The sequence below is a fragment of the Heptranchias perlo genome, chromosome 17 (genome assembly GCF_035084215.1).
Source record: "Heptranchias perlo isolate sHepPer1 chromosome 17, sHepPer1.hap1, whole genome shotgun sequence".
NCBI lineage: Eukaryota > Metazoa > Chordata > Chondrichthyes > Hexanchiformes > Hexanchidae > Heptranchias > Heptranchias perlo.
In genome coordinates this window covers 59,833,360-59,851,039 of record NC_090341.1, presented here as the reverse complement: position 1 = coordinate 59,851,039, position 17,680 = coordinate 59,833,360, and the positions used below count along the sequence as shown (strand labels likewise).

Genomic DNA, 17,680 nt, shown 5'->3' with positions numbered 1-17,680 from the left:
TGCAGGCCGAACACACTGCATATTTACCTCATGGCATCTGAGCTCATGAACTAGGTGCTGTTATCCTGGTCCTAATGCTATAGCCCCGCCGTTTACATTAGTATTTTCAGGGGCCAATTTCAGAGCACTTGCTTCACATTCTGTGGTTGTTGCTGAGTTATATAGGTGCCCGTAGAGAGAAAAACGGGACCATTTACATTTATTTTCAGTACTATTATTATAGGAGAGATTGAGAGAGAAATGTAAATGTTTGAGCAAGAAGATTTAATGTTGAATCTCTGGCAAACTTCAGTTACAGTGAAGGAAGCCTTTAAGGGCACAGTTGGCGGGGCACACGTTCACTTTTGCCCACATTGGTGAGTTCCTAATCTCAGACATTTTGCAAGTAATTGCTGAACAGAGGCCAGCATGTCCCATTGGAAGAGGCAAATTAATTCCTGAGAAATCTTGCACACCCAACTGTTCAAACTAGCAGGGATTTAGGAGCAGGTTGGGATGTGGCTTGGGAGACCAGAGAGGGGGAAGAGATTATTGTATTTGAGTTTAAAAAAGAACATATTCCTGAGCTTGGCCTTACCACTGGAGGAGACCCAGAACACAGTCCACATGTTTTTGATCAGGTGGGAAAAATCTAATAGCCCCTCTGACCCTCTCTAGCCCCTCTCACCCTTGTGAGCTTCCTCACCCAATTTGGTCTTTCCCACATCCTCTAACCTTTCCCATCCCTTCTAGCCCCTTTTGGAGCATCTAGTCTCTCGCACCTTCTAGCCCCTCTGGACATCTTTCCGCGGCCTATTTCCAGGATAGGGACTCAGCTATATCCCTGGAGCTGAATAGCTGCCTGCCATATTTCTTAGAAAATTGTGAGTGGCACAAGGAACATGAAAAAATAGGAGGGAAAATATGACTGTTCAAAACAGAAATTTTGAAACAGACTGCAATTATGTTTATTTTGTTCTTTATGCTTTTTTTGTGATCAATGTAAAGGACAGTACTCCTGGGGAATGTAACACTTTCATCACTTTTGTCAATGAATCAAGCATTGAGCTCATCTATGTCAGGTATAGCATGGATTAGAGGCCGGCTAAAGTTATCTTTGCTCTGCCCTGTCAAATGTTGCCAGGCTATGCATTACAGATAAGATAGCAATGTAAGAAAGTCTAAAATGAGAAAAAGCCATCCTGTCCATTAGTCCTGGTCAGTCCAGATTCCATATATGATTATCCTATAGTGGGCTTCCTTCCTCCCATCACCAACACATTGATCACCTTCTTTAGGAAACAGTGCTCTGTGCGCCTGTCGCACTTTTAACTGACCTCCCACTATAAAGCAGGATAAACCGTCACAGATTTGGTAATTCGCTGGGAGCACACTGAGGTTAAGCATCCAGGATATCTGGTATCAGTACCTCTTAAAGAGCTGCTGCTCGCCCTTAAAGTTTTCCGACTACGCAGGTGGGAGAAATAACTCCACCGAGGTGAAATTAGAGGAGAGGTAACCTTCTAGCCGATTAGCAAATTTGAGGGTTCCTTCAGTTGCTGAGCATATGGGTTTAGATCTCTCAGAGCTTCCCAGCAAATACAAGCCTCGATTTTTAATCCTGCCCACTTTGCGGTCGGGCGCTACCCGCTCTGTTCCCGACGTGTCTGTATTTACTACATTAGGAAATAACAGTGAGACAGCCATAATGCAGGGCATCAACAGCCTTATTGTTGGCCAGCAGAGCAGCCTGCTCTCACAAAGATCACTGGACATGCTGAGGGAGTGCCCAGAAGTGGGGGAATGGTGGGAGCTGGCATAGGTGATGGTGATGTCTCTCAGGACAGTGCAACATTTGTATCACCCAGCCACCTGCTTAAATGTCTACAGATGTGACTGATAGCTTACATTCCAGGCCACCACTGCAGCAATACCTTATAGTTACAGGGCCATCTACTGACCTGCCACCTCCATCCCTAGAGGCTGATGCTGACACTCAGCACCCATCTATCTCTCTTCCTCTTCCCACCAAGGAAAACATTTAGAAGGAGTACATGGTTAGGAAGCAGAAGACATATACTTGCACAAAGGGGAAGCACTGGAGTATAACAATGAACACACCTGCATTACACATTGTTAGGGTTAATAACCTTTTCATTAACTGGTACTGGAATACATCGTGAAGGTTCATTTGGGATGAGCCATAATAGTAGTGGTAGTTGCAGAGATATGCCAATGTATTCTTGAGCTAAGGCAGCGGCAATAATAGGGATCCAGTTTTAGTGCCAGGGCACTGGGCACATGTACAAATGACATGGTATAGGCACTCAGTTCAAGGCTTTATCTGTTAGAACGTGCCATAAGATTTTCCCTGAGTGAACAGTTGGTTCTGCAGATAGCTCTACTGGCCCCTGATCGGTGTCCTTTTCTGTCACTGTTTGAGATTTTCTGTTTCTCCTTGCTCCATGTCATTGTCCCTTTGCAGGGTAAATTTGTGAGGTATGAAGGCTACAATAATATTTCAAACCTTGGCTGGGGTATACTGCTAGAATCCCCTGATCAGTTGAGGCATCTGAACCTTTGCTTAAACAACCTGTTGTTCCACCAAGACCCTGGTAACTGTGTGTGCCTCGTTAAATCTGTCTTGTCCATGGGTGTGTCAAAAGGGTTATGAAGCACGCCTGCAGCGGATAGCCTTGGTTCCCACCAGTCATCCATCCAGTACTGCTGGCGGCCTTTGAAATAAGAGTGGCATCGTTAATTGCTGTAAAATAAAGGAATCATGGCAGCTACCAGGGTACTATATTAATGTGTGATTCAGTACCCATGATCACACACCAGGTGCACATTCATGGAAAGAAAGAAAGACTTGCATTTATATGGCGCTTTTCACGATTTCGGGACATCCCAAAGTGTTTTACAGTCAATGAAGGATTTTTGAACTGTAGTCACTGTTGTAATGTAGGAATTGCAGAAGCCAATTCGCGCACTGAAAGCTCTCACAAACAGCAACGTGATAATGATCAGATCTGTTTTTTAGTGATTTTGGTTGAGGGATAAATATTGGCCAGAACACTGGGGATTTCTTCAAAATAATGCCATGGGATCTTTTACATCCACCTAAGAGGGCAGATGGGGCCTCGATTTAACGTCTAATCCAAAAGACGGCACCTCCAACAATGCAGCACCATCCCTCGCTACTGCACTAGAGTGTCAGCCTAGATTTTGTGCTCAAGTCTCTGGAGTGGGACTTGAACCAACGATCTTCTGACTGAGGTGAGAGTGCTATCAACTGAGCCACAGTTCACACTCCAGTGGAGTGGAAACCTTCTGTTTATGAAAGGATTGGCGCTATGGATGGAGGCCTACATGGAGATGTACCTTGCCATCAATAATGCCCTGCACTTTGGCGAATTGAGGCAGACAGTAAGTGCAGGACTCCCTTGCGTTGTTAGCTGGATACCATGGGGAAATTTATGAAATTCCTGCCGTGGATAAGGCATGTATCTGTCACCTGCATGATGCAGTTGTGCACTGCAGGTCGGGAGATTTGACAGATAGCTCCAGCTGTTGCTTGGAAAGAACCAGTGGCAAAAATCTTGAAGACTGCTGAATGAGCAGTCCCTGTCATTGAAGTGATTTCAAAGTCTGGCACAGTTCTTTCACTGTTTTCCTCATGAATTGTAGTCTTGGCATGTAGATCCCCTCAAACATATCACAATACTGATTGCCTTGGTCTGTGTACACAGGTGATGGATTGCCTTGGTCTGTGTACACAGGTGATGGATTGCCTTGGTCTGTGTACACAGGTGATGGATTGCCTTGGTCTGTGTACACAGGTGATGGATTGCCTTGGTCTGTGTACACAGGTGATGGATTGCCTTGGTCTGTGTACACAGGTGATGGATTGCCTTGGTCTGTGTACACAGGTGATGGATTGCCTTGGTCTGTGTACACAGGTGATGGATTGCCTTGGTCTATAGGATGCTCCTAACACATGTCACAGGTCACATAACGCATCATGTTAGAGTACAAGCATGTTGACCGAGCGAAGGTACATATGAGGCCATAGCACAGGGAGCTTTCCAATGTAACCATCAATTCTACATTTAAATTCTAAAACTGCCGCTTGTTGGATGGTTGCAGCAGATTGTATTTGGATATTATGTATTTGTGTGTATTTTACCCCCTCTCGTCGGGCAGTGTCGTTCTGTCCTTTTAATACAGAAAATTAATAAAAACCAGGGTAGCACTTGAATTATTTCTGTTGCTTTTGGAACAAAGGTAATACTGAGAAACTGTCTGACAAACTGCAGCAGGATTGAGTTGGGTATCTTTGAGATGAGAGCCACTGTGTCCTTTCCACCACCGACATCTTACTTTCAGGTCAAACTCACCAATTCAGAGTCAACCTGCCGATAATCACTATACACAGACTGACCAGAGAATGGGATCTGTCAGGAAGGAATTTACTGCAATATTTTTAACATAAAAACACAACAATGCTGGAAAATAGTTGACTTTGTCTCTTCAACTCTGCTCGAATAACAAGGTGTTTCGTGTCCTTAAGTGGTCCAGTAGTGCCAGACTGTACCTAAGGCAACGTTCTGTGAGGGAATGAAGGCAGAATCTCCCAGATAATATTTCTCATAGAAGTTTAATTCATTTACAGATTGTTGTCGCAAAATATAAATTGTTACTTTTAGGAAACAGTATTTAAATATAATTGAGCCTGTTAGGCCATGATTTTTATAATCAAAGCAATGTATAGTGGTTATGTTACTGGACTAGTAATCCAGAGGCCTGGACTAATAATCCGGAGTCATGAGTTCAAATCCCGCCATGGCAGCTGGAGAATTTAAATTCAATTAATTAAATAAAAATCTGGAATTAAAATACTAGTATTAGTAATGGTGGCCATGAAACTACCGGATTGTCGTAAAAACCCATCTGGTCCTTTAGGGGAGGAAACCTGCCGTCCTTACCTGGTCTGGCCAATATGTGACTCCAGACCCACAGCAATGTAGTTGATTCTTAATTGCCCTCTGAAATGGCCTAGCAAGCCACTTAGTTGTAAAATCTCGCTAAAAAAAGTCACAATAAGAATAAAACCGGACGGACCACCTGGCATCGGACCACTAGGCACCGGACACGACAAAGGCAAACCAAGCCCAGTCGACCCTGCAAAGTCCTCCTCACTAACATCTGGGGACTTGTGCCAAAATTGGGAGAGCTGTCCCACAGACTAGTCAAGCAACAGCCTGACATAGCCATACTCACAGAATCATACCTTTCAGCCAATGTCCCAGACTCTTCCATCACCATCCCTGGGTATGTCCTGTCCTACCGGCAGGACAGACCCACCACAGGTGGCGGTACATTGATATACAGTCAGGAGGGAGTGGCCCTGGGCGTCCTCAACATTGACTCCGGAACCCATGAAATCTCATGGCATCAGGTCAAACATGGGCAAGGAAATCTCTTCCTGATTACCACCTACCGCCCTCCCTCAGCTGATGAATCGGTCCTCCTCCATGTTGAGCACCACTTGGAGGAAGCACTGAGGGTAGCAAGGGCACAGAATGTACTCTGGGTGGGGGACTTCAATGTCCATCACCAAGAGTGGCTCGGTAGCACCACTACTGACCGAGCCCTGAAGGACATAGCTGCCAGATTGGTCCTGCGGCAGTTGGTGAGCGAACCAAAACAAGGGAAAAACTTACATGAACTCGCCCTTACCAATCTACCTGTTGCAAATGCATCTGTCCATGACCGTATTGGTAGGAATGACCACCGCACAGTCCTCGTGGAGACGAAGTCCCATCTTCGCATTGAGGACACCATCCAACGTGTTGTGTGGCACTACCACCGTGCTAAATGGGATAGATTCAGAACAGATCGAGCAGCTCAAAACTGGGCATCCATGAGGCGCTGTGAGCCATCAGCAGCAGCAGAATTATATTCCAGCACAATCTGTAACCTCATGGTCCGGCATATTCCTCACTCTACCATTACCAACAAGCCAGGGGATCAACCCAGGTTCAATGAGGAGTGTAGAAGAGCATGCCAGGAGCAGGAGATACATGTCCAGCTGAGGGCAGCGACCCTCTGGAGGAGTCCAGTTTGACTCTTTCCTCTTCGGTTGCTGTACCGCGGATCCCTCTGTCTGCTGTTCCGGATCGTCGATTGTCTCATTGGGTTATGCTGGACATGTATGCTCAAGCTGTCAGGAAATGCGTCAATGCCAGATTCATCAGCCGCACTCAGAAGACAGTCCAGAATGTCACCCGAGCACAACGCAACGCCATCAACGCTCTCAAGACCAACCGCATCATCGTCATCAAACCAGCGGACAAAGGAGGCGCCATAGTCATACAGAACAGAACGGACTATTGCAAAGAAGCATACCGACAACTGGACAACCAGGAACACTACAGACGGTTACCCGCAGACCCGACCAAAGAACACACCCACCAGCTCAACAAACCGATCAAGACCTTCGATCCAGACCTTCAAAGCATCCTACGCACTCTCATCCCACGTACTCCCCGCGTGGGAGACTTCTACTGCCTCCCAAAGATACACAAAGCCAACACACCCGGACGTCCTATCGTATCAGGCAACGGAACCCTGTGTGAGAACCTCTCTGGATACATCGAGGGCATCCTGAAACCCATCGTACAGGGAACCCCCAGCTTCTGTCGCGACACTACAGACTTCCTACAAAAACTCAGTACCCACGGACCAGTTGAACCAGGAACACTTCTCACCACGATGGACGTCTCGGCACTCTACACCAGTATCCCCCACGATGACGGCATCGCTGCGACAGCATCAATACTCAACACCAACAACAGCCAATCTCCGGACGCCATCCGACAACTCATCCGCTTCATCCTGGATCACAATGTCTTCACCTTCGATAACCAGTTCTTTACCCAAACACACGGAACAGCCATGGGGACCAAATTCGCACCCCAATACGCCAACATTTTCATGCACAAGTTCAAGCAGGACTTCTTCACTGCACAAGACCTGCAACCAACGCGACACACCAGATACATCGACGACATTTTCTTTCTATGGACCCACGGCGAAGAATCACTGAAGACACTACACGATAACATCAACAAGTTCCATCCCACCATCAAGCTCACCATGGACTACTCCTCAGAATCAGTTTCTTTCTTGGACACACGAATCTCCATCAAAGACGGGCACCTCAGCACCTCACTCTACCGCAAGCCCACGGACAACCTCACGATGCTCCACTTTTCCAGCTTCCACCCTAACCACGTCAAAGAGGCCATCCCCTATGGACAGGCCCTGCGAATACACAGGGTCTGCTCAGATGAGGAGGAACGCGATGGACACCTACAGACGCTGAAAGACGCCCTAGTAAGAACGGGATATGACGCTCGACTCATCGATCGACAGTTCCGACGGGCCACAGCAAAAAATCGCAGAGACCTCCTCGGGACTAACACGGGACGCAACCAACAGAGTACCCTTTGTCGTCCAGTACTTCCCGGGAGCGGAGAAACTACGCCATGTTCTCCGCAGCCTTCAACATGTCATCAATGACGACGAACACCTGGCTATGGCCATCCCCACACCTCCACTACTCGCCTTTAAACAGCCACCCAACCTCAAACAGACCATCGTTCGCAGCAAATTACCCAGCTTTCAAGAGAACAGCGTCCACGACACCACACAACCCTGCCGCGGTAACCTCTGCAAGACATGCCAGATCATCGACACAGATACCACCATCACACGAGAGGACACCACCCACCAGGTGCATGGTTCATACTCCTGTGACTCGGCCAACGTTGTCTACCTCATACGTTGCAGGAAAGGATGCCCCAGAGCATGGTACATTGGCGAGATCATGCAGACACTGCGACAACGGATGAACGGACACCGCGCAACAATCGTCAAACAGGAGGGTTCCCTCCCAGTCGGGGAACACTTCAGCAGTCAAGGACATTCAGCCACCGACCTTCGGGTAAGCGTACTCCAAGGCGGCCTTCGAGACACATGACAACGCAAAATCGTCGAGCAGAAATTGATAGCCAAGTTCCGCACCCATGAGGACGGCCTCAACCGGGATCTTGGGTTCATGTCACGCTACACGTTACCCCACCAGCGAACAAATGTTATCTGTTTTTAATATAACGGGTCAGTTGCTGTCTTTTCTATGTTTCTACCTCTCTATCTCTTTTTTTTTGTTTGTTGTTTTTTTTGGTGATTTGTATATTCTGAGACCTGGCAGGTAACACCTGTCTGTCTGCACACTGATTGCCTTGGCAACAGGCAGTTGAAAAAACTGTCTGTTATCACCAAGCATTGTTCTGTGAATTATAAATGCGACTTCATTTCGAGGATTTCATTTCCACATCGTTCACCTGAGGAAGGAGGTAGCCTCCGAAAGCTTGTGAATTTAAAATAAAATTGCTGGACTATAACTTGGTGTTGTAAAATTGTTTACAATTGTCAACCCCAGTCCATCACCGGCATCTCCACATCACATTTCAGGATGGGGGGGGTAATTGGAAATACAGCACCAGGCAGCCTTGGCTCAACCTCAAAGCACATTTATTGTTCACAAAATAATTCAGAATTTACCACAAACCCGTCACCAATAAGTAAAAATGGAGGGGAGGGGAATTACGCTGTGGGAGTTCTGAAAGTTTAGCCAGCAAACTTTTTAAGAAGGACAAGATTCAGAGTTGCAACTGTTTGCACAGTGCCCTAGACTTTAAACAGCATCAGCAGCATTCCATCAGCTAAAAGGACATGTATAAATAAAAGTCATTTTGAAATAGCAACCTGTCAAAGTTAGTGCAACTTAATATAAATCAAGGGAAACCCATTTAAGACCTGATAAAACAATATTTCAGGATTTGATCCGCCAGAAGTTATCGAATCACATCCTTAGGAATGCTGTATACAACAGGTGATGGATTGCCTTGATCTGTGCACACAGGTGATGGATTGCCTTGATCTGTGCACACAGGTGATGGATTGCCTTGATCTGTGCACACAGGTGATGGATTGCCTTGATCTGTGTACACAGGTGAAGGGATTCGCAAAATTTCACATGTTCCCCCCACCCCGAAGATTTATTGGAGTTATTAAAGAAACCCTGGTGTATTTTACACAGGTGATGGATTGCCTTGGTCTGTGTACACAAGTGATGGATTGCCTTGGTCTGTGTACACAGGTGATGGATTGCCTTGGTCTGTGTACACAGGTGATGGATTGCCTTGGTCTGTGTACACAGGTGATGGATTGCCTTGGTCTGTGTACACAAGTGATGGATTGCCTTAGTCTGTGTACACAAGTGATAGATTGCCTTGGCCTGTGTACACAGGTGATGGATTGCCTTGGTCTGTGTACACAGGTAATGGATTGCCTTGGTCTGTGTACACAGGTGATGGATTGCCTTGGTCTGTGTACACAGGTGATGGATTGCCTTGGTCTGTGTACACAGGTAATGGATTGCCTTGGTCTGTGTACACAGGTGATGGATTGCCTTGGTCTGTGTACACAGGTGATGGATTGCCTTGGTCTGTGTACACAGGTGATGGATTGCCTTGGTCTGTGTACACAAGTGATGGATTGCCTTGGTCTGTGTACACAAGTGATGGATTGCCTTGGTCTGTGTGCACAGGTGATGGATTGCCTTGGTCTGTGTACACAGGTGATGGATTGCCTCTGCTGCTGGCATAAGGGCAGCCCTGTCTTGAGTACCTAAGATGTAAAAACACTGACCTTGCATGTCCCCTCTGATCCTCTTCTACCTCAGAATCTACAGATACAGTGATTTGCACAGTGGGATTTGAGGCTCTAGACCAATTACAGTGGTGGTGTCAAGCACAAACTAACGTCAGAGTTTCTCGCTGCTGGAACCTAAAAGGGCAAAAATATCAACACAAATTGCTACGCCAATTTGTAGCCGCCTGTAACAACTATCAATCTGATTCCTCTTTAAGAAGATGACCAAACATGGCTCAATTGACCTACCAGCCCCTGCCCCTTTTATTTTGGTGCTGAGCCAATGGAGCATGATTCGGGCACTCTGGATGCATTATGAGGCCATCACTTAATTTTCATACCTAGCTGGATCTTGTCCCCAGCACGTCAGTTGCACAAACGCTCAGTGCCATGTGCTTCTCGACTTCATGATAAGAAATGGGTGCATAGCAGGCCTGAGCACCCAATAATCCGGGTCGCCCACTTTTGATGCACATCTGTGCTGCCAACACGAACCTCTGTTTTACCTGCCCCTTAACTTCCTTCTTGTACCTCTGCTAAGACGAACACAGTGCTCTTAACATTTGTACATCCTTCAACCCCCCCTTGTCCCAGATTTGATCCAGCTCTCTTTTAAAGGTGTCATTTGAGCATGAATTAACTGCCATTTTTGGGAGTCTTTCTTCAACCACATCTCTTTCAATATTCCTTGAACCCTAAGTAGAAGAGAGCTGTGCCAGAATCCAGAGTTCTGCCTGCCCCCTCCCACCCTGCCATATCAGGCTTCTTTCAGGTGAAATTGAGTGTAGTCTCTTTTGAGTCTTTCTTAATACCTTTGTATGACTCCTGGTCTTAGAAAACAATCATAGAATTTTTTTAAAAACTCGTTCATAGGATGTGGGCGTCGCTGGCGAGGACAGCATTTATTGCCCATCCCTAATTGCCCTTGAGAAGGTGGTGGTGAGCCGCCTTCTTGAACCGCTGCAGTCCGTGTGGTGAAGGTTCTCCCACAGTGCTGTTAGGTAGGGAGTTCCAGGATTTTGACCCAGCGACGATGAAGGAATGGCGATATATTTCCAAGTTGGGATGGTGTGTGACTTGGAGGGGAACGTGCAGGTGGTGGTGTTCCCATGTGCCTGCTGCCCTTGTCCTTCTAGGTGGTAGAGGTTGCGGGTTTGGGAGGTGCTATTGAAGAAGCCTTAGTGAGTTGCCTGTAGATGGTGCACGCTGTAGCCATGGTGTGCTGGTGGTGAAAGGAGTGAATGTTTAGGGTGGTGGATGGGGTGCCAATCACGTGGGCTGCTTTGTCCTGGATGGTGTCGAACTTCTTGAGTGTTGTTGGAGCTGCAGTCATCCATGCAAGTGGAGAGTATTCCATCACACTCCTGACTTGTGCCTTGTAGATGGTGGAAAGGCTTTAGGGAGTCAGGAGGTGAGTCACTTGCCGCAGAATACCCAGCCTCTGATCTGCTCCTGTAGCCACAGTATTTATGTGGTTGGTCCAGTTAAGTTTCTGGTCAATGGTGACCCTCAGGATGTTGATGATGGGGGATTTGGCGATGGTAATGCCGTTGAATGTCAAGGGGAGGTGGTTAGACTCTCTCTTGCTGGAGATGGTAATTGCCTGGCACTTGTCTGGCGCGAATGTAACTTGCCACTTATGAGCCCAAGCCTGGATGTTGTTTAGGTCTTGCTGCATGCGGACACGGACTTCTTCATTATCTGAGGGGTTGCGAATGGAATTGAACACTGTGCAATCATCAGTGAACATCCCCACTTCTGACCTTGATGAAGCAGCTGAAGATGGTTGGGCCTAGGACACTGCCCTGAGGAACTCCTGCAGCAGTGTCTTGGGGCTGAGATGATTGGCCTCCAACAACCACTACCATCTTCCTTTGTGCTGGGTATGACTCCAGCCACTGGAGAGTTTTCCCCCTGATTCCCATTGACTTCAATTTTACTAGGGCTCCTCGGTCAAATGCTACCTTGATGTCAAGGGCAGTCACTCTCACCTCACCTCTGGAATTCAGCTCTTTTGTCCATGTTTGGTCCAAGGCTGTAATGAGGTCTGGAGCCAAGTGGTCCTAGCGGAACCCAAACTGAGCATTGGTAAGTAAGTGCTGCTTGATAGCACAGTCGACAACACCTTCCATCACTTTGCTGATGATTGAGAGTAGACTGATGGGGCGGTAATTGGCTGGATTGGATTTGTCCTGCTTTTTGTGAACAGGACATACCTGGGCAATTTTCCACATTGTCGGGTAGATGCCAGTGTTGTAGCTGTACTGGAACAGCTTGGCTGGAGGCGTGGCTGGTTCTGGAGTCTTCAGCACTATAGCTGGGATGCTGTCGGGGCCCACAGCCTTTGCTGTATCCAGTGCACTCAGCCGTTTCTTGATATCATGTGGAGTGAATCGAATTGACTGAAGACTGGCTTCTGTGATGGTGGGGATATCGGGAGGAGGCCGAGATGGATCATCCACTCGGCACTTCTTGCTGAAGATGGTTGCAAATGCTTCAGCCTTGTCTTTTGCACTCATGTGCTGGACTCTGTCATCATTGAGGATGGGGATGTTCACGGAGCCTCCTGCTCCCATTAGTTGTTCAATTTTCCATCACCATTCACAACTGGATGTGGCAGGACTGCAGAGCTTTGATCAGATCCGTTGGTTGTGGAATCGCTTAGCTATGTCTGTAGCATGTTGCGTCCGCTGTTTAGTATGCATGTAGTACTGTGTTGTAGCTTCACCAGGTTGGCACCTCATTTTTAGGTACGCTGGTGCTGTTCCTGGCATGCTCCTCTGCACTCCTCATTGAACCAGGCTTGTTGGTAATGGTAGAGTGAGGAATATGCCCGGCCATGAGGTTACAGCTTTTGCTGGAATACAATTCTGCTGTTGATGGCCTGCAGCACCTCATGGATGCCCAGTTTTGAGCTGCTAGATCTGTTCTGAATCTATCCCATTTAGCACTGTGGTAGTGCCACACAATACTTTGGATGGTGTCCTCAGTGTGAAGATGGGACTTCGTCTCCACGAGGACTGTGCGGGGATCTGTCCTACCAATACATTTATGGCACAGAAGGAGGCCATTCTGCCCATCGTGTCTGTGCTGGCTGAAAAAGAATCACCCAGCCTAATCCCACTTCCCAGCGCTTGGTTCATAGCCTTGTAGGTTACGGCACTTCAAGTGCAGATCAAAGCACCTTTTAAATGCAATGAGGATTTCTGCCTCTACCACCCTTTCAGGCAGTGAGTTCCAGACTCCCATCACTCTGGGTGAAAAAATGTCTCCTCAACTCCCCTCTAATCCTTCTTCAAATTACTTTAAATCTATGCCCTCTGGTTTTTGGCTAAGGGAAATAGGTCCTTCCTACCCACTCTATCTAGGCCCCTCATAATTTTATGCACCTCAATTAGATCTCCCCTCAGCCTCCTCTGTTCCAAAGAGAACAACCCCAGCCGATCCAATCTTTCCTCTTGGCTAAAACATCCTGGTAAGTCTTCCCTGAACCCTTTCTAATGCATCTATATCCTTTGTATTTGCATAAGAGACCATCCAAGTACACATATCTTGCCTGAAGCACATTGAATAAATTTTGTTCATCTCAGGGCTATATCATTGCAGGCAATGACCAGGCTTAACAAGGGATTAAAGCCCAGTTTTATTTGTCTGTACGGTGCTGCTATTTCTACTTTTTATGTCTCCCCTCTTGCGGACAGTATGGGTATAGCATCCATACAGACATTTCCTGATCCCAAATTGGGATTTTAATATTTTTCAATTAGTCTAATGTGCTTACCTTTCAAACTGCTTTGTACTAATGATCTTTTTTTTTCCTTAGAAGGCAGTTTAGGTTCTATTCCTAGCTCAAGTTGTAGATCTGTTTGATTGGACATAAAGATAGAGTAGATCGCAGGACTCACCAGGTTTTCTCCCCAGCTTCATTTAAATCCAGAAGTTGTTGCTTTGTCATTTTATCAATCAGATAGAGATTGTAGGTTCCACTCTGTGGATTCTGGCAGTGTTCTATATTGACCACACTTAGAATTCAGGAAATCTAGGCATTTAATTGTGTTCTATTGTAAGAGGACTGTGGACAGCTTAGTGACTTGATAGTACATAGCTAAATGGCTGGTGGAGTGTGTTCTTCACTATTACTATCTGAAAAATAGGATTCCCAAGGGTTCAATTAAAGGCCATTCACAGGATCACAAGATAATTAGAAGGAGGCCCTTCTTAGTTCATGCATTCAGAAATACCTTAAAGTCCACCTAGTGTCCAATTGGTTTGTAAATAATTCAAAGGTTTTTGCTTCCACTGCTCTATCTAGAATTCCATTCTGCACTGAAGCAGAACTTCCTAATATCAGTCCTAAAATTGCCTTATATAAGTTTGAATCTGTGTCTTCTTATCCTCCTCATACAATTTACTTTAAAGTAAAGTCAAGTTTACCTTTTAGGAATGTAGGAACAGGAGTAGGCCATTCAGCTTCTCAATTATATCATAGCTGATCTGAATATTAACTCCATCTACCAGCCTTGGTTCCCTAAGTAACCCTTAATATCCTTGCCAAACAAAAATCTTATGAATCTCAGTTTTGACATTTTTAATTGAGCCCCAGCCTCAACAGCTTTTTGGGGGAGAGAGTTCCATATTTCCACTGCTCTTTGTGTGAAGAAGTGCTTCCTGACATCACCCCTGAACGGTCTGGCTCCAATTTTTAGGTTATGCCCCCTTGTTCTGGACACCCCCACTAGAGGAAATAATTCCTTTCTATCTACCCTATCAATTCTTTTAATCATCTGAAACACCTCAATTAGATCGGCCCTTAATCTGCTATACTCAAGGGAATACTATGCAACCTGTCCTCATATTTTAACCCTTTTAGCCCAGGTATCATTCTGGTCTACACTGCACCCCCTCCAAGGCCAGTATATCCTTCCTGAGGTGCAGTGCCCAGACTGAAATGGGGTCTAACCAGAGCTTTATATAACTGTAACATAACTTCCACCCCTTTGTATTCCAGCCCCTTGAAATAAAGGCCAACATTTAATTAAAGATTTATTTTTTCCATGCTGTTAACTATCTTGTATACCTCTACTCCTTAGAACAGAGAAGGTTAAGAGGAGATTTGGTATGAATGGTTTTGATAGAGTAAATAAGGAGAAACTGTTTCCAGTGGCAGAAGGGTCAGTAACCGAAGGACACAGATTTAAAGTGATTGGCAAAAGAACCAGAGGCAACATGAGAAAACATTTTTTTAAGCAGTGAGTTGTAATGATCTGGAATGCACTGCATGAAAGGGTGGTGGAAACAGATTCAACAGTAAGTTTCAAAAGGGAATAGGATAAATACTTAGGGAAAACATTTGCAGGGCTATGGGAAAAGAGCAGGGGAATAGGACTAATTGGAAAGCTCTTTCAAAGAGCCGGCACAGGAACGATGGGCTGAATGGCCTCCTCCTGTGTTGTACCATACTATGATACTAGGATAAGTTCACCTCTCAGACATCGCCTTTCAAAGATGAAATGCTCAAGTTTTTCCCGTCTTTCCTCACAACTCGGACCTGTGACACTGGGGATTTACCTCGTGGCCCTACTCTGCACTGCCTCCTGCGCTTGAATGTCTCTTGGGGTCTTGGTGTCCAGAAGTGGACACACTACTCAAGTTGCAGTATGATCAGAGCACTGTACAATTGAGAGGAAGTCATGATCCTACTGTAATAAAAACAGAAAATGCTGGAAACACTCAGTAGTTCAGGCAGTATCTGTGGAGAGAAACAGAGTTAACGTTTCAGGTCGATATCCTTTCATCAGAACTGGAAGATTCTGATGATGAACAGCTTTTAAGCAAGGACAGAGCTAGGGAAAAGGGGGTCAAGGAAAGAACAAAAGGGAAAGGTCTGTGATAGGGTGGAGGGCAGGAATGATTAAATGACAAAAGAGATGATGGTGCAAGGCAAAAGGAGGTGATAATGGACAAAAGATGGGTCCAGAGGAGGTGTAACTGGTTACAAAATGTCCAAGAGAAAATGGGAGTGGTAATTAAGATCTAAAGTTGTTAAACTCGATGTTACGGCTGTAAAGTGCCTAGTAGAAAGATGAGATACTGTTCCTCAAGCTTGCGTTGAGCTTCATTGGAACAGTGTAGGAGGCCAAGGTCAGAGTGGGATGGAGAATTAAAGTGGTAAGCGAGGGGAAGCTGAGGGTCATGCATGCGGACTGAATAGAGGTGCTCAGCAAAGCGATCGCCCAATCTGCGTTTGGTCTCCCCCATGTGGAGGTGAGCAGCGAATACGGTATACTAAATTGGAAGAAGTACAAGTAAAGCACTGTTTCACCTGGTTAGGAGTGTTTGGGGCCCTGGAAGGTGGGAAGGGAGGAGGTGAAAAGGCAGGTGTTACATTTCTTGCGCTTGTATGGGAAGGTGCTGGGAGAAGGGGAACAGGTGGGGGTGATGGAAGAGTAGACCTGGGTGTCATGGAGAGAGCGGTTCCTTTGGAATGTTGAAAGGGCAGGGGAGAAAAAATTGTGTTTCAGGGTTCTTTTGATCGCATCTGGAAGGGGGTTCTATAAAGTGCACTGAGCTCTTTACCAAATATTTCATTTGGTTAATGCTGAAGACAGTGTTTTTGTAAAACTCTCTTGACAGTAGAGGTTGAAGCTCCTTAGCCAGGGCTTCCTTCCTTCCAAATTGGTACAGCTTTGGCATGGCTCAATAGAAGAATGCAGAATGATGAAGAAAGTTAGGTTATCTTCCTTGCTACCATCGAACTTTGGATTGTAGGATATTTTACATAATTCCATCAAGCGTTGCTAGGTTTGTTTTGGCATTGGTTAAGGAGTTGGTAGAGATTAACTGCAGGACAAAATGTGCCGGGTTCTATGACATACACCCTGGTCCTTGGTTTCACCAAGTTCGTGCATTGTGTGAAGGATGCTATCAAGTAGTGTAACATTTTATGCTGTGAATCCATGCTATAGTGAATTGGGCTGAAGCTGCCCAAATACATTTCACCTGGATTAACAGAGAAGTGAGACTTTATTCCAAAAGTCTGGCCTGGATTCAGATCAGCGATCCCAGAGGTGAAAGACTGTGTACTGACCTCTCATCAATTTTTAGAGAAAACAAAGGATATACTACATAAAGGCCCTGATATTTACGGGGAGGGAGCGGGGGAGGGGTTGTAGCAACCTTGAAGTACTGCCAAATTTAACGGCAGTACCTCATTAAATTTTTTGTCTCTGTTTCCCATTCGGCAGCCGACCAGATTGAGAGGCTGGCTGGCTGGCGGGAGGGAAGGCCTGCGGCACCAGGCCGCAGTCGGGGAGTGGAGAGAAGGGGGGGGGGGGGGTGAGGGGATGGGACGGGGAGAAGATCCCAAGCCAGGGAGGGCATTCCCCCCCAAAATGTTTCAGAAAAAAATTACTTCCAAGTTTGCCATGATTAAGAGAACCCAAGGTTATCGTATTAAAATGAACAAAAATGAGGCTGATGTTTTGTAAATGTAATTACTTATCTGTTTGTTTATCTATCCATTGTAGATTCTGAAAATATTTGTTGACAACCCCTTCGCCATTGTGCTTCTTAAGCAAGCCACATCTGTGCGCTGTTTAGACATGAGTACGTCACGCAACAAACTGGCTGTGGTGGATGAACATAACACTTGTCTGGTATATGATATAAGTACCAAGGAACTACTTTTCCAGGTAAAATGGGTGCAGTCAGGGTGTAAATATTCACCTTCTATGAAGAAGTCCCTATTGTGTGTTGCAGTATTTAATTGTAACACTGTAGTTATACTGTAGGTACCGTTTGACACTATTACTAGTTTTTAGAGTGATACACTGAGTAGTAATGCCTTGCATGCAACACTGCCTAGCCAGGGAAAAGCATAGCTTTGGATCTACTCGAACACATCTCCTCATCAACCCCAACT

The 17,680-nt window shown here is 46.0% G+C and overlaps 1 protein-coding gene across 4 annotated transcripts in view; it reads left to right on the top strand.

Moving 5' to 3' along the window:
• The window catches only part of ift122 (intraflagellar transport 122 homolog (Chlamydomonas)), a 161,129-nt gene that overhangs the window by 42,615 nt on the left and 100,834 nt on the right, over window positions 1-17,680 (top strand). For all 4 annotated transcript variants that reach the window (XR_010966127.1, XM_067999036.1, XM_067999035.1 and 1 more), the window contains exon 13: window positions 17,286-17,450. Coding sequence is in view for 3 of the 4 variants with exons in the window: in XM_067999036.1 (XP_067855137.1) it covers window positions 17,286-17,450 (165 nt within the window). In the remaining variant the exon portion in view is untranslated. The remainder of the gene's footprint in view (window positions 1-17,285; window positions 17,451-17,680) is intronic.